The 26,763-nt window shown below is 42.1% G+C and overlaps 1 protein-coding gene across 2 annotated transcripts in view; it reads right to left on the reverse strand.

Annotated features, from left to right (window-relative positions):
• Positions 1-329: 329 nt before the first annotated feature.
• Positions 330-26,763, reverse strand: part of MAML2 (mastermind like transcriptional coactivator 2) — a 412,000-nt gene continuing 385,566 nt past the window's right edge. For both annotated transcript variants that reach the window (XM_075546486.1, XM_075546484.1), the window contains 3 exons: positions 16,667-16,855; positions 7,610-7,721; positions 330-4,391 (listed from right to left, as the gene is read on the reverse strand). In XM_075546486.1, the coding sequence (XP_075402601.1) occupies positions 3,376-4,391; positions 7,610-7,721; positions 16,667-16,855 (1,317 nt within the window). In that variant the 3' untranslated portion in view covers positions 330-3,375. The remainder of the gene's footprint in view (positions 4,392-7,609; positions 7,722-16,666; positions 16,856-26,763) is intronic.

Consider the following 26,763-nt stretch of genomic DNA (forward strand, 5'->3'; position numbering starts at 1 on the left):
GAACATTTTATTTCTCCCATGAAGCGGCTGGTGGGTTTTGAACAGTTGACCATGTGGTCAGCAGCTCAACATATAACCACGACACCACCAGGGCTCCTTCATAAATGCCCACAAGTGCCCCATAATTAGGCCATTTCCCAGGTAGTTAGTGTTGTACATATAGGATCTTCACATAGCTTTCTAAGGGAACTGAAGAACATTAAAATAAAATAAGTCTAGATGTTTCCCAGAGTGAGTTTGCCCTGAAGTACCCATTAATATAAGTAGTTCTCAGAACTTTCTGTGATGTAGCAGCAACATAAAATGTGATTACATGCAAGAGAACTGCTTTTTAATTTTTAAGCTATTTTTTAACACACAGAATTACACACAATACAAAATACTTGTTTTACAAGTTGAACTCTTTATAGTCAGGGGTACAGTTACAGTAATGCAAGTAATATTAGTGCGTCCACCTAGAGCAGTTGCTTATCTTCATTGGGCTTCAAACGAAGTCAAGGATGAATTATTTGCTTAAATTGCATTCTAGTCTTCAAATTAAAAAAGGAAAAATTACTTCTATCTCCTGTATAATATGTCAGGATGAAAAACAATGCCAACAATTAAGTAGTCTGGTAGTTCCATAAGTGGGAGATTGTATTCCAAGAGCTCTTAAGTTGTAAATCCTAAGGCTTTGGCTCAATATGTCTATCAAATTGTCATTATCTCAGCTTTCAGGAAAATTACATCATCTTTGGTAACAGGCTGCCAACAATCAGAAACTATAGACTAGACACCATTTCCCTTCCCCCCCAAAGAATCCTGTATTTTAATGAATAGCTGAATAAATAGATATTAATTATGAAATTCACATTAAGATAGAAGAAATACCAAACATTCTGATTGCTTTCTCTCTCTTAAATTTGACAACTACTACAAAAGATACTATTGATGTTAGGGTAAAAAAAGAACAAGCTGAATCACAGGGTGTAACTGGGAAGTGCTGGCAGATATATACAGTTACATGAGGAGCTGTGAAATAAAGGTGCCCATATATACATCAGTATTCCTTTGTTTTTGCATGGAGAAACACTGTTTTATAAAATGGGAAAGCACACAGTAGACCACATGCAACAAGGACCAATACAATGTGCACAGCAGAGTAATTAAACAAGACACAAAAACGATATGGATTTAAAAAGGAATTTAAAAGCCAAAAAAAAAAAAAAGATTGAAACCTGGAATGCTTTCTTGTTGAGGTTTCATTTCAGAATATAAAGTTATCTAATAAGCCTCTTGATAGTTTTTAAAAGTTCCCACTCGGCCACCTGTGGTTGAAGTGTAGAGCTAAAAATAAACCATCCTATGATACAAAACTTTGTATATTAGCATACAAAAGGTAACAATTTACTTTTTGTATAAAATATAACCTTTTGATAGTATATATATTTCACATATGTATAAATATAACCCAAAGAATATGTTTTAAGTATTTCTACCAAAATATTCTTTACAAAAGTTTACAAAACAAGTAATTTCTTTATATTTACAACCTAGCACAGAAAACATTCCGGGCCAGTGATGTTGGTATCATGTTAAAGGAGGAGAGTGCATCCGACATCTTCAAGTTTGGAAGAGGGATTTGCAGAACTTTCAGACTGTGTTCGCTTCTGAACAGACAGGTAAAAGGTAAAAGCTTGGTTATTAAATGGCTTCAGTTAAATTACATTTGACATCTGGCTATGGGAGCATATTACCCAGAATGCAGAAGATGACCTTTGTTCTCTGTGATTAGGAAAATGAAGGTTGTATTTTGACCCATCCCAAATCAGGACACGGGCTACCCATTTTACAGGTGATCCCTGTGTGGGCAGAAGGATTCAATACCTCAGCAGAGCTACCTTCTTTGCTTGACTCTGTGCACACCCAGTGGGAGAAAAGCTGGAGGGGAAAGGTCCATCCAGCACAGCGCAACTGTTACATACAGATCACATTCTGTTTAGCTATCTAACGAAATACAATGTCCAAAGAAGAACATCTAAGTTTTCACTTTCAATTATGCATTTCTTTAAACCATCGGTTCTCAACGTATGGTTCGAGACCCCTTTGGGAGTCAAATGTCCCTTTCACAGGTGTTGCCTGATTCATAACAGTAGCAAAATTATAGTTATGAAATAGCAACAAAAATAATGTTATGGTTGGGGGGGGTCACCACCACATAAGGAACTGTATGAAAGGGTTGCGGCATGAGGGAGGTGGAGAACCACACTGCCCCTAGCAAATATATTTGTACTCAGCTTCACACTCACCACTGGTCCTGACCTCGTGCTTCTTATCTGCACCCAAAACATGATACCGTCTAGTCTCAGTTTTGCTCTCTAAAATTTCTTTATAAAAATCAGTCTCTACTCACTGGACTAAGTAGAAAGACCTAATTGTAATCACCAGCAGGCATCATAACAACAAGCAACATCCTAGTTTATTTGTGTAATTAAAAAACAAAATAAAAATGAAAACAAACCCCTCCTTTATAGCAATGCCCAATGGAGTATTTTTAAAAAACAATAATAAAATCAAAATGCACACACATGTCCACCAATGTTTTAGTAGGATTCGGCCAGGTCTTGGCAGTGTCTAAAACTTGGGAATGGACTCAGAGATTTGTTGTGGAAGCCTAAATAAATCTCACAGCTCTATATCCTTATTTCCTCCCTTTAAAAAAAATGTCCTTCTGAAGTATGCAATACATGGGAAAAAGGAACGAGGGCAGGATCTAGAGTAGATATTCTACAATCTCTCCCTCCTGCTATATGCTCTTTCTCTCTCTCTCTCTCTCTCTCTCTCTCTCTCTCTCTCTCTCTCTCTCTCTCTCTCTCTTAGGATTCTGCTAGGTTATTACCAGCAAACCTGTAACATTTCAGTCTACTTTGGAAGCTTTAGGAAAATTAAATTTTAAAAAATGTGGGAAGATGAAAACACACTACCTATGAGAGCGAGTTGCGTGTTGGTTGGAACTAGAACCTCCACATGGCATGAAGTTTCAACAAGCTGCAGGTTCTATTACTGTTCTTCCAGGGAGGGAGAAACTGAGCTTGGGAAACCCATTTAAAAACCAATTAATTACAGATCAACACAGAGTTCTGTTTGGGCAAATTGGATACTGTGTCCTGCAGTTTAGACAGGGAAACGCGATCCAATGTTTTACTTTCGGTTTTTAGACATAAAAAAAGCGTGTGGACCAGAACGTTCACCAGCACAATTACTTTTTGTTTTCCATTTTGAGCCATGGTATCTTCATGGAGTCCACGTCAAAGTCAACCGTGGGGCCTTTACGCAGACTTCGTAAAATACTGCCTTTTAGTGCTTGGGGTTTGTGAGTCTTCTCCCTTTTCTCCTTCAGGAGTTGTTCCCCAAGATTTCATCAAGATTGATGTCTTTCATCCAGTCGTCATTTCCAGGCTCCGTCTTCAATAGAGAGTCGAGGAAATCAGCGTCACTGTTAAGGGCAGGGCCCATGTTGTCAGTCTGCTGACTGAGGAAGTCAAAAGCTAAGTCACTGCCGGGGTCAGGGCCTTGGAAGGCCCTGGAACTTTGGTTGGGAGATGGAAAGTTGTTGGGGGTCAGGGATGGCGACTGGCTGATGCCTGTCCTCGTCTGATTCAACCCTGTTCCCCCCTGGTTCATATTCGGCAATAGCTGCGTGTTTAACTGGTTCGGCCTGAGATTCAGACCTCTGAGTGGACCCATCGTTTGTCCATTTAGCGGCTGGCTCATTTGGCTCAAGGGTCTCATTTGCACTGCTGGTGTTAACTGGTTAGGAGGAGCCACTGCCCGCTGGGAAAACTGTTGGCTCCCTACCGCCTGTTGCAATGACTGGGTTGGGGTAAAGGCTGCAGGTGTGCCTGTTGGGAAGCGGACTCCTGCGGCCTTCAGGGCGTCCTGCTGTTTGGCGGTTGCTTCTTGAGAGGCCCAGTTTGGTGCTGTGGTGTTAGACGTGATCATTACATTTGATGGTCGCTGTGCTGACATGCTTGCTAGGCCATGGGCTAAGTTTGGCCTTAATTGCTGGGAATTGCCAACAGATGTGGCGCCAAAAGTGGCCACGTTGGTGTTATTACTTGGCCCTAAGGCAGGAGGCCGTGACATCAGAGGGTTGCTTTGACTTGCTATCAGTTGGTTTGCGTTTCTCTGCTGCGTCAGTTGGTTCATTCCCGAAGTGACATTGTAAGTACCAGGCTGGTTGCAAGGCAGATTTCCGTACATTCCAATATTCTGAACCGATGTGGATAACGACGGCATTCTTGTCCCATGAGAAGTGGACATGAGGCTGGAATTTGGAGTTAAAATGCTGTGTGTTGAAACTGGGTTGGCCAAAGCCTGGTTAGAGTTTAAACTCACTGTCGTTGGGACGCCTAAAAGAAAGAAAGAGAATTCTCTGAGTTCATAACAGTACGTTATAGCCTCTTTTATAACAATTTGCAGGAAAGCAACGCTCCAAATCTGAAACCACTTCCGGGTGTGAAACAAGTAATGAGAAACCAGCAATACAACACGCTGAACGAATAAGACAACGCTGCTACGACTTCTGGAAGAAGCGTCCCTCTGGAGCGCCCCTGGGTCACAGGTGGCACTCTGAGAAGAGTAAACTTGAGGGAGTCTATTTAATGGGGTTTATAGTCTTTCTTTTCTGGAGTCTGCAATCTGGAGGCGTTAGTCAATCTTTCGTTTTGATTTTGTTTTACTTTGTCCCAAGACCAAAGACTATACCCCTGATCAGCTAAGCTGTCATACCAGCTTGTGACTAGTTACGTCAGGGTCCAAATAAGAAGGTGAGGACAAATAATACCTAGCTCCTAGACAAGTATTTCCAGCCAGGGGCTTTGGGGATCATGCCCCTTCCTCATCTGAATCACCACTCTTCAAGAAGCTTCCACAAGTGTCCAAAGAGTCAACTCCCATATCTTTATTTTGGAATTTAATGTAATTCATGCTCCAGTGACTATTTACATATAGAAAAGTCTCTGCTCTAGGAAATGTGGTTATTCCATTGTTACCCAACATGCCACAGCCACCTCTGCTCATTCTAGTCCCATAGGATCTCCTGCATACCTCATCTATGTTTCCCTCGAGTTTACCAAAGCCTAAGTCCCTCCATGATGCTCTCGCTTATATTCCAGCGGTCTCTCCAGCAGCATTTTCTAGTGTGCTTACTGCACTGGGAAATCCATGTGGCCTCCAGTGCTTTGTCAGTCACACTGACATCTAACAATGCATGTGTTAATGTGGAACTAGTGCCTGCCCCACAGGCTGCTGACTAAGGAGATCACCTATCAGATCATGATTCATCAACCCACTGAAGTCCTTCTGCCTAGAGGAGGTTAAAGTTGCTGGTGGAAAGACATCTTGAGAGGCAAAACTGGAGTGTCAGGAAAAGGAAAAACAACACACACACACAGCACCACCACCACCACCCCACCCCACCACCTCACCCCACCCCACCACCCCACCCCACCCCACCCCACCACACCACCCCACCACCCCACCCCCACCCTGCTAGGTGAGGCAGGAACGGTTGATGTCAGTATAAAATGTCCTTGTGCATTGTAGGAAAGCCTCATTACCTACCCAAGATCCAGGTTCCTCATCTTCTTAAGCCCTTTAGCAACTTCACTTCCTAGCAGTGTGCCAGCTGATGAAAATGTTATGGATAAACTGGGTAAATTCTGGCTGAAGGTGGATAGGTGCATGTGATTCGGTGGGTCATACAAGAAAACCATTTGAAAAGGAGTCTGATTTACCTGTGAGAACATGTTGCCTTTTCTCTTTTTCCCTCCTCCTCGCTAACACATGATTGTGAAGGCTGGTGGTATAGTGGCCATTGGCAAACACTTGCTAGGGAAGGTGGCACAGAAAGGCAGAAGCAGCCTGTCTTTCTGAAAGTACTGTGGAGCCACCAAACCAGCCCTAGACCAACATCCCTGGGATTCTTCCATCTGAGTAGAAAAAGAACACTCCAAATATTCACCTTGAATTTTGCAAAATATTTTAGAGGGCACTCACTTTCAGTGAGGCCCACTTATTGTTCATGGTATAGAAACGCTATGCTCAAAATAAACCCTATCATGTTTTTCAGTCTCTTTTAGGACAGAATCAAACAGAGAATCCTTTTCTACTTTATACCATTTTACCTTTAAGAAAGACCCCTACTAGAAATCATTTCCATTAACCAAAATAAATCAGAAGAAAATTTTTGTTTCTTATGGAAAAATGCTTAAAGTGAAACTAGCGTTCAGCAGTTGTTTGGCAGCAAGTCCTTAAAAAGGCAGCATGGCCTCTGAGCTGGGAGCGTGGCTTCACTAAGCTCCTTCTCTCGGACCTACCCTCACATCTCAGCAGCGAGGCACCACAGTGCTGCACTGTGTCTGTGAACATTCCAGAGGAATGCTATCTAACACTCAACGTGTTGTTTGGCTGTATTATTTGGGGAGGGCTTTGTTAGGAACTCCCAAGAAGATTTTCCAATGTTAAAATTATGATAATTGCGTGCTTACTGCATTTTATTATAGTTTATGAAAGGTTACAGAATAACACTGTACTTTTGGAGAGTGGGGTGTGTGTGTTATATATTAAAGCTATGCTTAACAGTATCAGAATGTATTAATATGTGGGAATATTCACATATTCTTTTCAAAAGATAATTGTTATGGATTGGTAATAAGTAAAACAGGTAATTTGGGAAACTCAAAAAGTAAGTTATATTTACCTAGAAAGTACATAGAGTCCTGGGCCAAGAGACTTGACCAGACCCTGAGAATGACGGGAAGGAGTAGCAGGGGGTAGATTTGGGGAGGCATGTGTTTATTAACTAAGTTTTGTTTTTGAGTCCATGCCAACTCCTAGCTTCCCTAAAGAATAAGGTACAAATGCGTCTGTGGGCTCTAAGGCTGTAAATCTTCACAGGAGCAAAACATCTCCTTCTCCTGAGGAGTGAGTAGCTCCTGGAGTTGAACTGCTGACCTGGTGGTTAGCAGCCAGACACATTATGCACTACAGCACGAGGGCTCCTAATTTATACAGAGAGGGTTATTAAGAAATTTTTCCTTGGATTTTAAATAGAATTAATCTTCAGTGCTTTTGACAGGCTACAGAGACTTAATTTGCTTTTAAATTACTTCTTGGTGACTAGACTCTTTTTCTTTGAAGAGGCAACCTTGGGGAGATGGAACCAGAGGAGGAAATAGACAACAATGAAATTGGACTTTATATAAGTTAAAAGGTGACAGTTTATGAGAGGCAAATGTTTGCTTACATTATATTTACGTGAATCAAGATAGGTTGTTGGGAGAAGAATGGCCAGACCTAGCACTTGTCAATTATTTAGCTTTTCTGAATTCTCCTAGCTGGGTTGGAGAGTAGTGAAACGTGTATATGGGGAAAGAATAAGCAAGATAAACTGAAGCAAAAAACTAAAATACATTCAAGTTGTCTTTGTAGGGAAGTACAATGGGAGGTAATGGAGGATTCTAAGAACAAAGTTCCAATCAACTATGAGATGAGGAAAGGAGGGAATATTAAAATCAAATGTTTTCTTATTTTCAGGGTTCTGATTTTAATTTATAAGCACACTTACCAGAATACTGAGCAGTTGGCTGCATATTTCCCACATTTCTTCTTTGGTCTTTATAATCTGGGGGTGGCCTTGTCAAATGTCTGTTTATCTGATCTTGTGGAGGAATTTTCTCCTTGAAAACAGAAATGAAAATGTGATCAATTTTAGATGGGTACTTTTTCCCTTGTAAAAAACTATGCACAATTCATTCAAGAAAGTAAGACTTCAAAGGGACTTCAAAATTCATGGAAAAATAGAATTAAAAGAAAAAGAATATAAATAAACTTTATTTCTCAACCTAGGTTTCACCAGGGTCAAGGTATTTTTGTAAGTGAAGATACCAGCCATGTAGTCCAACCCTAAGGAATTGGAGGTCTTGGGAATTTACCCATGTCAACGTCGTCACCCATACATTACTGACTAATGAAAACTGGGTGCCCTTCAAAGAGTGTTCTTAAGTTAGCAAACAAAAAGAAGTCAGAAGGAACGGAATTAGGACTGCAAGGAGAATGTCTAATGATTTTTTTGCCCCCATCAAAACTCTTGCAACATTGCCTTTGTTTGATGAGAGGAATGAGCCGTAACATTGTCATGGTGGGGTGGGACTCTGGTGAAGCATTCCTGGGCCTCTTTCTTTTTCGTGTATTTTATTAGTTCATTTTGGTTTTACAATTTTTTTTCCTGAGCATTTTTCTTCTAGAGTTTTGGCTCACTTTCTAAAAACCCTCTCAGAAAAGTAGATATTATCTCTCTTTGGCCATCCAGAACATCAAAAAGCAAAATGCTTTCAGCATCCCAAAAAAACAAAACCCCCAAACTTGTTACCGTGACCTTTGTCTTGACTATACCACTTCCACCTGTTGGTAGTCATTGCTTTCATTGTGCTTGGTCTTCAGGATCACATGGATAAAGACATGTTTCATCTACTATTACAATTCCTCCAAGGAATTCTTTAAGATCTTGATCTCACTTGTTGAAAATGTCCATGGAAAGCTCTGGTTTTGTCCACAGCTCCTGTGGGAATACTGTTTTTGTTCCCACTGAGCACGAAGTTTCCAGTCAGAATGGCGTAAACTGAAGCAATGGAAGGATTTATGGTGCTGGCTATTGTTTTTGCTATTAGTTGTTGCCCCTTCAATTAAGGCATGAGCAAGATTAATTTTTTTCCCAAAAAAATTCAAATGGGTGGTTTGTTATGAGAGTTTCATTTTCAAGATTGTCTCATCCCTTCTTTAAAAAAATTACATTTGTAAAGTGTTGGTTTCTTTGGGACACTGTCCTCATAAACTTTCTGTAAACCATCGATAATTCTAGCATTCTTCCACCCGAGTCATAAATAATAGTGTTTGCTCCTGCTTGAATATTAGTAAAATTCAAGTTGTTCTTGTCAAACTGGTATACTAGCCTTCTTAGTGCCTCACACTAGATCTGGTTCAGAGATTTATAACAAGTTAGTATGAGCTCACTTTAGAGGAAAAAGAAATTTGAAGCTGAGAATAGTTTTTTTCATATTATGCCTTTTCTGTGAACTTTTGGGAGGTCCTTTGTAGAAGAACAATCATGGTTTGTAAATCATGGACCTTATTTACCTGTCTTAATTCAGAGACCAAAACCGAAAAAAAGCAAAGCAAACTATTAGCCGTCTAGTGGATGTCAACACATATTGACACTACAGGGCAGAGTGGAGATGCTCCCTGTGGGTCTCCGCAGCTGTCCATCTCTAAGAGAGTAGAAAGGAGTGGCTGGTGGGATTTAATTGCTCAATATGGTTAGTGCCCCACCTGTATCCCATAAGCTGCCAGGACTCCTTAATTCAGAGATGAATCTTTACCATTTCAATAAATTTCCAGAATTATAATTGCTTTTGGTCTTTCATATTCAACTTATCTTTTTATTTCTGAAAACGATTCCTATTTCATTTCCTTGTGATTAGATTTCAACAAGAACTAAATGTAAGTCTGGAAGGCAGCCTTTCCAGTTCAGCCTCGTAGCATGCCTTACAATGCTTTGGTGCAAGCCAGTTGCTGTTGAGTCGTCAGCTGTGACTCACGGCCACTCCAGGTGTGTGAGGGGTGAACTGTGCTCCACAGGGGGTTCAGTGGCTAACTTTTCAAAAGGTCGATGAGTCTTTCTTTTGTGGTGCTTCGGATTGGGCTTGAACTGCCAATCTTTCAGCTAATGGCCAAGCACTTACTTGCAGCACGTAGGACATTGGCACTTAGAATTTTGGTTCTAAGGAGTAGGGAGTAAGTACAGACGTGCAACTATCAGATAAAATACAGGGAATTCTTTATTTTTGTTTGCTAAACCTGGCAATCTGACATAGGAGATATTAAGACATAGCTAGTGGGCATTGACCTGGAAACTATATGCATGCTACCTCATTTCCCCCCTCATAAATAACTGTCAAAGGTAGATTTCTTGCTTACGATTAGTGGATGAGGAAATGGAAATCAGCGCGTCAAGTAACCTGCCTAGAATCACATAGCGATAGCATACCAAATCTCACTCACAAACTTAGGTACTTTCCTGTCACACAACACAAGGTTCCCTTGCTACTCCTAAATGTCTCATTCTAAAAGCATACAAATTTCCCAGGCTCCTCCCCACATCCTACCCCCCGCCCCTTTTTTCCTTCACCCTACCCTTTTTGAGTAAGCTGCCTTTATAGCTTCAGAATGGTTTAGTTTGGGAACTAAAAGAGAAAGTGGGGGACATTAAAATATTGTCAATGCCCTCAGTTAGAGACCACCAAGAGCACCCTTTTGAAAGTTATTATTATGGGGTTTTTATTACTCATTAGAGTTAAGAAAAACACACCTCAGGAGAGACCATGACTGTCTCATTAGGAGGGTGTTAAAGTCTCTCATTATAGGATTGAGGCTTTGATTGGGTGATTCTGTGGTGGGTTGTTCTCATTTGGAAGCTGCAGAAACTGAGGTCAGCGCCATGATTGGGTCATGACATAGCAGTCATTCATTTAGCACGGGGTGGGGGGGATGTTTGGTATTTAGTTTGTGGGATGTGCAGTGAGCTTGTTTGTGTCTGTTCTCAAACAAAATTATGTAGTGGCCTTATTTTGCCTCACTTTATGCTGGTCTCAGAGCACCCATGTCTGAGCTAGTTACTCTGTAAGAATGTTTGTGCCTAGGAGAGAACAAAATGACCCGGCGGGGAGTGCCAGCTCAGGTCTGGCCACCAGGGGCTGCTGCTCCTTCCTTCCTCAGGATGAACTGGGCGGGTTTTAGAATCCCTTCACAGACAACTTTGCACCTCAAAGCAACTTCTGTTTTCAGAGATTACAACAATTGACAACGGTGGACAGAGAACAATATAATTATAGGAAGATCAATACATAGAAAACAGAACTTTGTAATGGATAGATAAGTGAAGCCGAATATGTGCTGCTTGACTTAGAGCCTGTTTAAACCAGGCATTTCTCAGTTCCCCACCAAATTCCAAGCCTTCTGAATGAAATCAGCCTACCAGAAAGGGGGAGAAAAATCCTAAAGACAGCAACAAACTAAATTCAAATTCTTACTTCTAAGGAAAAAAAGACCTACGTGTAAATGAATCAGAAACATATGGATTACATTTCTTTTAAACATGGGTTTAAAAATTAAGGGGAAAGTGGTTGGCAAAACTCTTTTTTGGTTTTACCCAAACCCTAAATATTTGAGAAACAGCTTGAGATGTTTCACAAAGCCAAATGTGGTGAGGGTCAACTATTCCTGTGACAAACTACCGTGCAGGCCTGACAGTTCCAAAGTCCATGCCAAACACAGGGCTTTCTGTCATCTTCCCTGGAGGGATCTATGGATCACTCTCTATCATATGTACTCGGTTATTTCAGTTATTTATGCTGAAGAAAAACGGGATTTTTTTTGGGGGGGGAGGCAGGGTGGGACTCGGTGGTTCTCTTTCATAGACTCAGTTTCCAATCTGGGTTAGACTGATGGCTGCACCATCTAATGGCTGACGTACTTGTTCCCCTTGAGGGCTCAGGCAGGTTGTTCAGAGTTAACATCTACATTTCTGGAAACTTGAGTTGCTTCGACTATTTGTTCACAATGAGCTGGAATTAATGACCTTCCATATGAACCTATCATAAAACTCTCATGTGATCACTTCGTGTCAAAGAGTCCCTCCAATATGGAATAGAAACAGCTACATTGTGCAAGAGCATATGACCTTCCCATCCTGCCCCGCCGTAAGCTCACGGATGGTTTCTGCCATGACTCCTGCACAACAGCAAAGTTGTCAACCAACATCTCCTGACTTTGGCCCCTGAGCGGTACAGGGAGTCCTTAGATAATGAATGAAATCTATTCCCGTGCTTAATAATCTGACTTACACACACGTGCGCATGTGTGCGTGCGTGTGTAAGTCAGAATAGGCATTTATTTATTTGGCCTTGCTTAGGTCTAAGAAGAGGAGCCTTGGTGGAACAGGGATTTATCCACTGGGCTGCTCCTTGAAAGATCAGCAACCGGAAACTGCCTGCTGTGCCCAGGGGGAGCCATGAGGCTTTCCACCCCCATGAAGATGGACAGCCTTGGAAACCCACAGGTCAGTCTGCCTCTGACCCTAGGGTTAGCATGAGCCAGGATCAGCTTGAAAGCAGTGGATTTGGTGTTCTGTTTGTCGGTGCAAAAATAAACCCTTAAAGCCTTTTCAGGGATTTAGAAGCTGCATTTACAGCAAGTGAAGTTGATTGTGATGAAGAATTTGTCGCAAGTAGAGGTTGGTTCAATCATTGAAAGGGAGTCATATTACATATTACTTATAGGGCAGGTAGGAGTCGTCAGTAATTCAGAAGTTTGCAATCTGGGGCCTGCCTGTACATACCTGCTCTGCTTTATGTGTTTAATTATAGGAACGTCTCTATAATCATATTATAAAGATGAATCCTTTATTCCTGTAGAAATTCAGCTCATTGCCTGGCATATAGTAGGAGAACAATCCACATCAGTAATTATGCTCATAATAATTACTAAGTACTACTTATCTCTCCCCTGTGCCTTTCATTGACAGGAGCGTAAAGGGGAATAAGAACACACTCATGAGAAAATGTCTCAATTTAGGTTCCTATCTGGTGTTGCCAACTGACTGCAAATGATTACAAAGCATATGCTAATGTAAAGTGCTAGCAAAGACTGTTTCTTCCTGGATATGCTAAAAAGTGCAGACACCCTCAATGGTGTCCAAAGGAAGAGACTGTGAATGGCTTATAAAAAGGACTAAGAGGGCTGCAGCCTCATTCTTATTCCTCTGAACAGCCTTTGCATTGCCCTTCGCACCTGTCCCAGTGGTGGCTCAACTGGGGTTCGGTGGAAGTTAGTCCAGTGCCAGGCAGGGACGCTCATGGACTGTGTCTGCTGTTATTTCTTGCCTTTTAGTTTAAGAGCTGAAAACACATTCAACCTGTGCATACAATCAAATGAGTAACCTTAATAACAGTCATGAAAGTGTACCCCACAAGTGAATCTTAGATTGTTTTTCTCTTCTATCCTTCTTTCTTTCTAGCTGTTAGGTTTTTAAAAAGTGAAACAACAGAAAGAGTGGGAATGAACGAGGACAGTTGTTTTGGAAACTGAATTCTAGGAAAATACATTATATTGCTTGGCAACCTAGTTAGGGGCTCCCTGAATCTTGCCTCTGCGGTGTACTGAAAGTCATCCCTCATTTCTCATTATTCCTTCCTTATTCAAGGTCCAATGCACCTATTTCTTACGATTCCTTTTCATGTGCGCAGGCTTCCAAACTTACTTCATTCATCACTCCTTAAAAACACATGTAATTGCTATTCTATTATCTATACTTTATGCAGGGAATATTTCATAGTACAATTTCACCTTAACCATCATATATACCCAGATTCGACCTTTTGGCTTCTGGCCACACTCTCCCTCCGAATGCCGGACCCACTTACTCTACCCATCAGACAGGATCCTAGAGCCCTCCAGTGTCAAGTTTTACCTCGTCTGGGAGAACTGTTCTTAAAAATCCACTCACTTCCATTGAGCTGATGTCAATCTTATGGTAGCAGAAAACCTCATCTTTCTTCCTCTGAGAAGTTGGTGGGTGAGCTACCTCAGGAACAATCCATTACCCAGTTTCTCTAGGGTGAGTACAACCTTTGCTTCCACTACAGTGTTCCCTCACTCTGGTTGCTTTCATTATCATGCAAATCCGAACCTACAACTCCCTGTTTAAAATCATTCGCCGCCTCCTCCTCCGCATTGCTTTTCAGACAATGCAAACTCTGGTTTGGCAAGTCCCAGCCTCTGGCCTCTCATCTGACCTTCTTGCCCATCACTTCCTCATCCCTCTGCATAGTCTATGCCTTGACAACTTCCATATCCTTTTTTGGGTCTTTGGAATATGTTGGGTCTGTTGGCTGAACCTTTTCCCCCATCTCCATTTCCCTTTCAGATGTTCCATAGACGTAACTAACTTCCTCTCTGAAACCATTTCAGACAATCTCCCTGTACTCGCTCTCTTTTCCGTTCCGCTCTCTATAACCCACTCTCAGTGTGGGTAGGATGCCTATTTTAAGTACTCCATGGGTACCTTCAGGAGAAAGATGAGTCTGTCTGTTCTAGCTAAGACTTACAGCCTTTCAAATCCTATAAAAACAATTCTACACTGATATACTTAACGTTGATCGTGCCAACCTGGCCGATAAACACATGTGGGGTTAACTGAAGGGCGATAAATGACTTGGTAAGCCTCGCCTTCCAAGTTCTTGGGTCTCTTGCTTTGTGATGGTAGGACAAGGGTGCAGCTGCCTTAGCCAGTTCCCTGCTTCAGCTGGCAAGGATCACTTCCTGCAAGACATCCCAGAGGAGAAGCCACATGGACCTACCCCGATGCAGCCCTGGGTGCTGGAGCAGCCGTGTGGAGAGATGCTGAGATGCTTACATGTTCACTGATTCAGCTCTCCTACTGCAGCCAGTGTCACTGCGTGTGTTTTATTAGATGGAGGAAGACTTTGTGGATTGGTGTCGGACATATGGGTTAATGTTGGACTTGTGGGCTTGGGCAGCACTGGGTTGGGATGTTTTCTTGATGGGCACTTAGCTTTTATATAAAACTCTCCTTTATACATATGAGTTTCTGTGGATTTATTTCTCTAATGTATCAAGACGAACACATACTCTATACTTTAAACCAAATTACTGCCATCTGGTCAATCCCAATTTTTAGTGATCCTATAGGACAGAGTAGAACTACCCCTGTGGATTTCTGAGGCTGTAAATCTTTGAGAGTAGAAAGCCTTATATTTCTCTCTTAAAGCAACTGGTGGTTTCAAATTGCTGAGCTTGGGGTTCGCAGCCCAATGGGTAACCTCTTCACCAACAGCTGGCATCAAATCAACTGTAGTGGCTGGGGTGGAAAACTAAATGAGTAGTTTCCACACCACGAATTTCAGGAGTCTCTGGGTGGTACAAACAGGTAAGCTCTCAACTACTTGCTGAAAGGGTGGTACTGCCCACCCAGAGGCACCTTAGAGAACAGGCTTGGTGATCTGCTTCTGAGTGATCACAGCCTTGAAAACCCTTTGGTGCAGTGCTACCCTGTACACACCGGGTTGCCATCAGGTGGACTTGGTATAATGGCAGCTTCAACAACAACAGTCATTTGGCAGTCGCAGCTGGCTCTAAGTTCCTTAAAAGCGAAGATAGGATCGTTCTTGTTCATGGCTGCATCCTCACTGTACATTAACATATATTTATTAAGTGAATTCGCATTTTTCATACTCCGAGGGTCTGAATCCTTTACTATAAAGACCCATTCAGAATAAAATTTTCTGATTTTGTTTTCCTCTTCTCTGCTTACATTGTTGTGATGGGATTGTTGTGCCAACATGGCTCCTGTGGGATCATAAGGGTGGAGTTCAGCCTGTCACTCAGGTTGCAGCTTGATTGGAAGGCAACCGAGATAAATGGCTAGCTGGAGGCTGCCCAACCCCGTACTGCTCCCCCTCTTCTCCTTCCTGATGGCGAGCCATGCAGTTGAGACCTGCCAGAGTTCTGGAGATGTAGCCACCGCCATTGGATCCACAAGACTCTGCACCCACTGGCCTGTGATCTTCCTGTATTCTCCGTCATTGCATATAGCTGCGTGAGTCTGAAGGGGGATTTATGGACGAGTGTCGGACTTAGGGACTTGATTTGAACTGGGCTGGGATGTTTTCTTAATATCCAATTATGCCTTGATGTAAAGCTCTTTGCTATACATATATGAGTGTCTCTGGATGTTTCTCTCATCAACCCGGTTTGAAACATTTGGTTTTGTTAACCTGGATATTAACAAACCTGCTTATTTCTTTTTCTTCTTCTTCTCGTCTCGTTCTTCTTCCCCTCCTTCTCCTCCCCCTCCCCCACTTTGGCCAGATCGATGAAAGTGAAAGCTACTGGGGCCATGTTTTCTTCGGGGGCAGCAGGGGTTTGGAGCGTAGTGTCTGAGTCAATCTGAGAATGGCAAGGGGGGAGCATATCAATTCTGAAGAAGGGCTGATGCTTGGCTAGTGTGTGGGGAATACAACCTTGCCTTTTTTCAAAGCTGCTTACGTGTGGAAAATGGGACATGCATTTGCAGTGTTCTTTTCAGAAAATCCTCCATTGTCGTATGCTTTGATTTGAAAGTCAAATCTTAGTTTTGAAACTCTTCCTTGGCTTTCACAGCTGCCTTAAAAACTCTTGTCTCTCTAAAATCAGTTTGGATTTGAGTTAATTAAAATTCTGCCCCCTTTCTTCTGCCCCACATGGCTGGGAAGGCCACCACACTGTTTTCTCTGGCCAGATTTATAATGCCACATTCTTGGTCTGGGCAGGGCTAGTGAGCTGAGGTGTTGCACATTCCAACCCTCTAGCAGATGGCAAATCAAGTTTTGTCTTTTTCTTCCCATCTCTGTAGCACACCTAGGTATGGAATGAGCTGCTCTCGTAACGGCAACACCCGTATTGATGCCACAGAAGTAGACACAGGGAAAAGGCGGGAACCAGCAATAGAAGAGAATGAAGTCCCCCGGTGAGTGGATAGCAGAGAGAGTTTTACCACATCGACCAGCACCTGTGGCTGCAGAAGAAGTTGCTGTGTCTGCTCCATGATCTGCCTCTGGAGAGTCTGTTTCTTCCCCATCAACTGCTGACTCAACAGCGACTGCTGGGGGGTCATGTAACCACTTCCAGTGTTTGGATTTGAGCAGGAGTTGGGACTTGGGCTGGGGCCTGTCTTCTGGCCCACCACAGAGTGCTGATCCTAAAGTAGAGAAAGGAGAGAAACTACAGTGAATTAAGAGGAAAAAATGCGGCAAATCAGAGCACATGTCTGGACGCCAAGCATGTTTCATCTTGTTACCTATCAAACACCATTAACAAGGTGAAGCACAGGGTGTTGCCTTTTACGGGTAGAAGAAACCATTGCAAATCACAGTCTCTAAAGAAGCAATGGTAAGCCGGGACACTAGAACCAAAACTCAAACCAAATTCGTTGCCATCGAGTTGATGCCAACACAGCACAACTTTGTAGGACAGGGTAGAACTGCCCTGTGGGTTTGTCTGTCTGTGATTCTACGGCAGTAGAAAGCCCCATCTTGCTCTTGTTGGAGCAGCAGGTGGCTTCAAACTGCTGACCTTGCAGTTAGCAGCCCAATGAGTAACCATTGGAAAGCTCTCTCAAGATGCTGTGGATGAAACCTCTATATTCCAGAATGTGATTATGGAACCTCAGGAACAAGCAATCAGTCAAGTAAACAAGCCACAGACTACCATGAACCCGTGCAGCCAACTTCTCCTTGCTCAGAGACCTCACACAACGATGCACCTGTCCTTCCCCTACAGTGAGAACATGCCCTGGCTGAGATGAACATAAACATTAGGTTTCAGGTCAGGCAGTTAAACGTTGAATCACTATTTTGGACAGAAGGGGCCACGCTCAGCTTTCTGTGATATGAAGGCGTAAGTCTGTGAGTTTCTGTTCCACAAACAGTCTGAAACTTGGAAGAAACTTCCCTTCTCGGGACTTGTTAATCAGTCCATCAGTCGGGAAGTCAGGAGTCTCAGCCTTTTAACCCATAAAAGAGCAACCAGTCAATTGACAATGAGAATATGCTGGTCAAGGCTCACATTGTACACTGAATAATTGGGTGTTGGTGAATTCTCATTCTCATCCCAAGTCTCTACCAGTCTGGGGGCACTGACAGATCAGGACTCATTTAGGGGCAAAAAGCTAAGTCCAGTCAATAAGTTTCATTATTTCTCAGAATTATGTAGAGGATTGATCTGGGCACTTTGAGGGCTGCAAGAGAACAAGAAAACATGCCCCTAAGCCTGTAGAGTTTGCCACCGACTCCAGGGAGCAGATGGACATGGTAAGGACAGAAGAAAGCATCCAGTCAAGTTTAGATAATGTGGTCAAAGGACTAAGCCAAAGACCCTCTCACACTTGCACGGCAATTATCTGGGAAGTGGGTATAATACAGGGGTCCTGGACCTGCCCAGAGAGTCTCAGACTGTCGGTGTGTAGGTAGGCGTACTTTCCCAGGAGATTCTGATGCTCATTGGTCGTGAGAGTGCACTCTGAGGCATATGGATGGATATATTGGAATAGTAAGATCCAACCTTGATTCCCCACTGCATTATATGTGATTATAAGCAAAGAAGGAGAAGGAGGAGGAGGAGCTGGAGGAGGAGGAGGAGGAAAGCTGCTCTCATGATGTCTGAGCAGCAACACCCCTGGCTGTCAAGTGGATTCCATCTCATAACAACCCTAAAGGACAGGACAACATGGTCACTGTAGCCATAGGCGTTCTGGCGCTGTGCATTTTTATGGAAGCAGACTAATTCATCTTCCTCTCTTAGAGTGAGTGGCTGGTGTGTTTCAACTGCTGACCTTTGGGTTAGTAGCCCAGGGCTTAACCCACTGAGCCATCTCAGTGGCTCAACTAATACTGTAAAGGGACTCTTAACATCTCAAATTCACAAACATAAATACACATATGAGGGGTTTCAAGAAGCCCAGGGGAAAGCTTGACTAACTTTGTGAAGTCCCTTATAGTCACATATGAAGGCAATTTTAGTGACAGCATAAAGCAGGGTAGCTTAATCTAGACCAGTGCCAAGTGTTTAGAGAGCTGGCTACATTTTAGTTATTAATATTTTTCTTTCCTTTAAACGTGTTTATTGTGCAATTATGTCGATTGCAAAGATGCTGTAGATGCAAGCATCATTATGAAGGAGCTTATCCTGTAAGTATAACTAGCTGGCAGATGTGGTGTGTTTGCCCCGTTGTGATAGGTTGGACCAGTTGGCAACAGTCACCATGCCGTGTATATCAACCACCCTTTCCCTCATTTCCATTATGAACTTGGCCCATGAATGCAGTTGGTTGACCATTAATCTGGGAAGGTGAGATATATCCACACCACAGACACACTCACTTGCAGTTTGAGAGTAAAAAGAAAGGGCTGATGTTTTCCATTCCATTAGATGGTCTGACACTTCTCGGTGTTTCAGGATTAAAACTCCCCTCACTCCAGGCCCATTTTAGTCTCCCGAGCAGTCAGCCATTCATTAACATGTTTGACAAATGTTACTGCCTACAAGGTGCACCTTTCTACTTTCTGGGGACTGAAAAATTGTTCAGAAAGGGACAAAATGAAGAGGAAGAAAAGTGTTCAATAGGATGGATGCTCAGTGTTGGCAGAATTGGTAAACTTCACCAAAATAATTGCCAGAGAATTCTGAAAGCCACCCTCCTCCGTGTGTGTGTGTGTGTGTGTGTGTGTGTATCCTGCCTGCCAAGAAAATGGCACTATGTCTTTCTTCTGGAATTTTTTAGAATATTTTTAAACCTCCTAAGTTTTACCCCAAGAGCCTTACAGTGCACATACATTCTTACAATTCACGATGAAGTAATATTTGGCTGCGGCCACATTATTTTTGCCCTTATGTTTGCTGCGAAACACAACACACCTCCTCACGCAGGCTTGCTGTCAGTGCCAAAATGTGAAAACTTTGGTACCTAAACATTCTGAAAGGAAAATATGCTCTGATGCAGTGGGAATGATTTCCATCTCAGTCCTGCTCTCTCCCTTAACCCTGTCCACGTAGAACTGGTCTTAATGTAAAGCATCGGTTTCTTCCTTAACATTCACTTTCTCCTTAAGAACAGGTGAAGGCCCGGGTAAAAATAGCACATCTTCAGACAGCAGAGACAAATGTATGTGTGTGTGTGTGTGTGTGTGTGTGTGTGAATTAAATTCTTTCCATTGATGTAGTCCTTCACATATTTGAAAACATGATTTTCTATTGATACTGCAGTCAGATTGATTCAGCATCAAAAGTTACATAACTGATTACAACCATGGACCTAAGTGATAATTAGTATTGTTTTCCTTTTTCCTCTTTCTACCAATGAAACTGGTGTATTTGAAGGTAATATTCGCTAATCTAAAAATAGTCTCCTATCTTCTATCAATCTATGTTAATGTGTGTTACATTAAACATTTCAAATGTGACTCTGTGAGAGGCCTCACAAAGTCAGCCAAACTTCCCCTGGGCTTCTTGAAGCCCCTCATATGTGTGTGTATTTGAGATGTTAGAGTCCCTTTACGTTATTAGTTGAGTCACTGAGATGGAGGAGAAAGCTAGTGCTTAAATATGGTTAAAACTTCTAGGTCCTTGTCTTAATCAAGGGCAAAATAGCCAGAGAAATGAAAGCATGTCCATGATGCCATAGATGCCCTCTGGAGGACCAAGGTGCCCTTGCCCAAGTCATTATATTTTCAATGGCCTCAACTGCACCCAAACCTGGACAATCGACGGGAGGTCTAAAGAAGGATTGATGCATTTGTTTTATGGTGATGAAGAAGAATACTGACTATATCATGGTGTGCTAGAACACTGACTATATCATGGAGTGCTAGAACACTGACTTTATCATGGAGCACTAGAAGACAGACTATATCATGGAGTTCTAGAAGATTGACTATATCATGGAGCGCCAGAAGAACAAATAAGTTTGTCTTGGATGAAGTACACCCAGAATGCTCCTTAGAAGCAAGGATGCAAGGAAACTCCAAGAAGCAGGGCAGAACTTCATATTATATACTTTGGACATGTCATCTGCAAAACACAGTCCCCAGAGAAGGATGTCATGCTTGGTAAAGTATAAAGCTAAAAAAATAAAACAACAACAACAACAACAAAACCCCAAACTCATTGCCATTGAGTTGGTTCCAATGCACAGCCACCTTCTAGGAGAGGATGGACCGCTCCTGCGGGTTTCTGAGACTGGCACCAGGGCTCTGGTAAAGTATGTTGTTGTTGGTAGGCACCACTGAGTTGGGTCTAAGCCATATGTACAACACAACCCTATGTACAACAGAATGAAACACTGCCTGGTTCTGAGTCCTCCTGACCACGGTTCCTATGTTCGAGTCCATTGTTGCAGGCACTGTGTCCATCCATTCCTTTGAAGAATACTTACAAATGACCTCAACTCAGTAGTGGAGTTCTCAGAAGAAATTGGTATGTATATATGGTTTAAAATATTCATCCTGACCTGTCATTTAATAGGAATCTAGAATACCATTTTCAAGGATGTTCTTTTTTTATTTTAATAAATCATTTTATTGGGGGCTCTTACAGCTCTTATAACAATCCATACATCCATTGTATCAAGCACATTTGTACACATGTTGTCATCATCATTTCCAAAACATTTTCTGTCTACCCGAGTCCTTGGTAGTCCTTGGTATCAGCTAATTTTTTCCCTGCCCTCCCCCACCCTCCCAAACCCTTGATAATATATACATTACTTTAATTTTCATATTATACACCATTTGTTTTCTTTCCCTTCACCCATGTTACTGTTGTTCATCTCCCTAGTGGGTGTTTTGTATATTGATCATTGAGATCAGTTCCCTCTTGCACCCCTCCCACTACCCACCCCATCCTCCCCTACCCTCATGGTATCAATACTCTTATTATTGGTCCTGAGGGGTTTATCTATCCTGGATTATATGTGTCAAGAGCTCTTATATGTACCAGTGTACAAGCTCTGGTTTAATCAGATTTGTAAGATAGATTGGGGGTCATGATAGTGGGGGGAGGGAGGAAGCATTAAAAAACTAGAGGGATGTGTGTTTCATTGGTGCTATACTACATCCTGGCTGGCTGGTCTCTTCCTGTGAGCCTTCTGTGAGGGGATGTCCAATTGTCGACAGATGGGCTTTGGGTCTCCACTACAACTCACCTCATTCCCAATGAAATAGTTGTTTGTTTTGGGTCTTCTGGTGTCTGATACCTGATCCCCTCAACACCTCGTAATCACACTGGTTGGTGTACTTCTCCCATGTGGGCTTTGTTGTTTCTCAGCTAGCCCTTAAGACTCCAGATGCTATATCTTGTAATAGCCAGGCACCATCAGCTTTCTTCACCATGTTATCTTATGCAACAATTTTGTCTTCAGCGATTGTGTTGGAAAGGTGAGCATCACAGAATGCCAGGTTATTAGAACAAAGTGGTCTTGAGTTGAGGGAAGACTTCAGTAGAGGCCCAATGTCTGTCTGTTAAGTATAGTTTAATATATACCTATAAATATACCTATACCTGTACATATGCCTATAAATATAAGTACATGGACCTATATCCCTATTGTTATACATGAAAATATTTACATGTGTGCATGTCTTTTTCCTTCTAATTATTTCCTATAAATACCCTTTTTCTTCTAATTCTTTCCTCTATTTCCTCCTGTCCCACTATCATGTTTGACTTTCATTCAGCCTTCTGTACTTCCTCTCAGTTACACTGAACTTGATCAAACCCACCAGTCATTCTATGCCTTCCTGGCCATCTATTTTAGATTTCTTGTTGTTCCCTTGTCTCAGGAATATTCCTAACAGAATGGCTATCCCTAAAATAATTTTAGATTAGACTCTACAAACACTAGACTATAACCTAATCCAAATTCCAAAGAACAGTCTTTTCTATCACCTCCCTGAAATAAGATTATTCAATTTCTGCTTAACCAGTAGAAAGAATCCTGATGTATCTCTCTAGATGTTTTTTGAGTTCCAAGCTGTTGTTTCTAATAACAGATGAATGAAGAAAATGCTAAATGCAGATTGTTTGCACACGACAGTGTCCCTCCATTCACTTATTAATAAAGCAAAAATGGAACAAAACCAAACCAAACATACCCAGACATCCACTAAGCGTAACCTGTTAGGCAGGCATTTTGGAGGCACAGGGATGCTGAGATGATCTGGACACCCTTTGGCTAGCGTGACTTTCATTTCCAGACATAGGAGCCAGCCGCCCAGGGCTATGATAAAAAGTCTTGCAGCCTCCTGGAAATACCACCTCCTGCCTGTACTTTTTCGTTTTCCCAACCAGGCTACAGGTGAGCATTCATCTCCCCAAATAGCCTCAAGAGTATTAAGAGACCATTTTGTAAATGGCATCTATGATGACCAAACTTTTGAGCTGGAAGCAATCAAAACACGTTCATAAGAAAGTGTCTGGCATAAGGTTGGCTTACATTTACAGGGGGCTACATGCATATTTTAAAGTGTGGAAAAGCTATGACAAGAATGCCTTTCCTGTAACTTTATATCTGTTCCTTCCCTGCTTCACTACTTTTTATGACTGGTCCATAGATCATCCTGGAAGAATGAACGTAACAGGTTTGCAACTATGTCCACAAAACCCGCCGGAATCTTTAGGGGGCACTTTGAAATGAGCCCCTCTTTCCTTTGGAGGACAACTTAAATTCCCTGTCCCCTCTGCTACTAACTGCATTTCTCTCTTGATGCCCTTTTGAAAACTGTCCACAGTTAAAAATTGGAAACAAGCTCCAGTTCTAAAAGCAAAGTCTCCAATGACCCTTCCTGAAAATTTCAGGGTACATACTAAAGGGAACAGTATGTGTAACTGTTAGGAGAATTGTGTAAATCTCAGCATGGGCCTGGTAATTGGGTCTTATTTTGATAAGATGCCATCATCAAAGTGAGAATGATTTTTGACAAAGATGCCATTCTAGTAAGAGGCTGGGATGACCATTTTCACATATTTTGTGGGATGCAACAGCCCTGTCAGGCGGGACTAAACGTAACAAATGGTTCAGGTTGGTTTACATTCACACTGCCACCAGATGGGGTCTACATGTCTTACAACAGCAAACAAATATATCCTTTTATTGAAGCATGCCAAAATATTAAGACTCACTGAATCTCACCAGTTTTACTGTTAAAACAGGTTTGAGGGCTGAATGGTGACACAGTCACTTTTCATACAACATCAAAATGATGAGGCAGATATTGTTCTCTTAATATTCTTATTGTTTTTAATCCCACAAATATTGTTTGGTGCTGGGAATCTGGGTAAAATGGCTCTCTGTTTCTCAAAAATTTTGGAAGGGGGATATATAATGATTTGCCTCCCAAAATGAAGTCATGTAAGTTACTTGAGATCCATGAGAGTATTTTGGCAGAGGCCTGCCCTTTCCTTTTCTTGGCTTCCAGAGCTCAGCATCTGCAATTTGCAACACAAATGCAAGCCAAAGTCCCCAGCTGGGTAGTTGGTACAGTAGATCTCAGAAACTGGTTTGCTATTCAATCCATCTTTCTTCTCTCCCCTTCTTTCTTTCCTTCCCTCTACCACCCCCTCCCCTTTTAATTCTCTGTCTCAGTAAACTAACTGCTCAACTGTTCCTTCATCCATGAAGTCATCTTCGAAATAACCGGCGGATGAGTCCATTTATTAAACGCTTTGCCTGACAATCAAGTTGCCTTATCTGTTTTCGAGTCTGTGCAAGCTGCAAGGTTCTGTTACTTCAAGATTTCCAGTCACTTACTGGGGCCATGCATGGGTGGCTGTTGTGGCTATAATAACCAAATGGATTTTGTTTGACACGAAAACAGCATGGACAGAAACAGTTAAGCCAACGACAAGAGCAGAACAGTGATCAAGAAAGCACCCAGCACATAGCGTTTGGAGGGAAAGACTAATGGGACCAAACCTTCTTATCTCGGGGTGCCAGACCTTCCAGTTTTCTTTTTCAAGGGCCAGGAAATTATGGCCCAGTGATAAAACCCAACTTTCCACCAGTCTTTGTAAATAAAGTTCTATTGAAACCTGACTATATGCATCTGTTAGCTACTGTCAATTGCTGTGTACGTGTATCAGCAAAAGAGGTGAGTAGTTGCGACAGAGACCTTATGGTTCACAAAACCTTACATATTTACTATCTGTTTCTTCACAGAGGAAGTTCGACAACTCCAGCCCTATAATAGTAGGCAATTTTCCCCTTTAAGGAATTCTAGGGGTGTAGTGGTGACTCAATGGGCTGCAATCCGCATGGTCGGCTGTTCAAAACCACAAGCATCTCAGAGGGAGAAAGACTTGGCTTTCTATTCCTGTAAACAGTTACTGTCTTGGAAACCCAGAGGGGTCACTATGAGTAAGCATCACATTAAAATGTAGAAAAAGGTTTAGTGAATTTGTTGTTGTTGGGTGCTATCAAGCCATTGCCGACTTACATGGACTCTACGGACAACACAGAGCAACCCTGCCCAGTCCTGTGCTGTCCTCACAATTGTTGCTGTGCTTGAGCCCATGGTAACAGCCCCTGTGTCAATCCATCCAGCTCAGGGAGAGTCTGCCTCTTTCCCCAGAACTTACTAAATGTCTCACTTATCTCAGGCTACTATAATGGAAGTGCTATTGGATGGTTTTAACAAGCGAATGTCTTCTGGCTCAGTTTAGGATACAACGTCTGAGGTCAGAGCACAAGTCCTAGGGGAAGGCTTTCTCTCTATTGGTTCTGCGGATGGTCTTTACCTCCTTTTCACACTGTGGATTCAATGTCTCTCGTACGTGCCTGCATGCATCTTCTTTGAGGCCTAGTTGGTTCTCAGAGACCCTGGATACAAAGGACACATTCCAATCCCAGCTCTTCTTTCTTGGTGGCATTGAGGTTCTACTCTCTCAGTTCATTCTCATTTTATCTCTTTAAAATATGAGATGACACGGGCCACGCTCCAAGGAAATTATCCTCTACGTTTGCTTGTTTAGCTTGGGGCTGTGTCCTGAGGAAATGGTACTGCCTCACACCCTAATCTTAAAACTGATTGACGGATCACATCCGATCACATCACGGTGGACGATGACATTACAACAGAACTGCCGTATTACATCCTTACATAGCTCCCCAGTCAAGTTGACACACCGTTTGGAGGGACACATTTCAGTCCATGAGGCTGAGCATGATTGATGTCTTTCTCCAGGAACTGGCCCCTCCTGATGACTAGTTGAAAATTCATGACACAAAATCTCTTTATCCTTGCTTCTAAGGTGCAGTCTGGTTGTACTTCTTCCACTCAGATTTGTTCATTCTTCTTGCAATCCATGGTATACTTAATATTCTTCTCCCATGCCATTATTTAAAAGCACCAATTCTTCTTTTTTCATCCATTAGTCAGTTTTTACATGCATATGAGTGATTGAAGATAGTATTGCGTCAGATGCACATTAATCTTCTAAGTGACATCTTTGCTTCTGGACATTTTAGAGAGGTCTTTTGCAACACAAAGGCTCGATGCAACATATCATTTGATTCCTTGTCTGCTGCTTCGAGAAGCATTGCTAGTTGACCCAATCCTCGACAACTTCAATCCTTTCTCCCTTCATCATGGGGTTGCTTCTTGGTACACTTTATAAGGGTTCTTATTTCGTTGATATGGAAGTATCATTTATACTAAAGAATGTAACATTCGATCTTTATCAGTAAGTTCTTCTAGAACATTTTACTTTCATGAAGCTAGGTAGTTTCATTTGCATGTCACAGGTAATTACTGAATCTTCCTCATACTTGAAGCTGTGTTTTTCTTCATATAGACTCTTTTTATTTGATCAGGATACAGATTGATTGAGTATGGTGAGAAGCTACAACCTGACATACACCCTCCCAATTTTAAGCCATGCAGTATTTCCTTGTTTGAGACAAATGACTGTTTCTTGCTCTACGCAGAGGCTCCACCTGAGCACAAGGAAGTGTTCTCTAATTCTCCTTCTTTACAGTGCTAGCCATAATGTGTTATGAACCAGCCAGTTAAATAAAGTATAAACAAACTGATTTCTTGTATTCTTTGCTCTCAGCCA

The sequence above is a fragment of the Tenrec ecaudatus genome, chromosome 4 (genome assembly GCF_050624435.1).
Source record: "Tenrec ecaudatus isolate mTenEca1 chromosome 4, mTenEca1.hap1, whole genome shotgun sequence".
Lineage (NCBI taxonomy): Eukaryota > Metazoa > Chordata > Mammalia > Afrosoricida > Tenrecidae > Tenrec > Tenrec ecaudatus.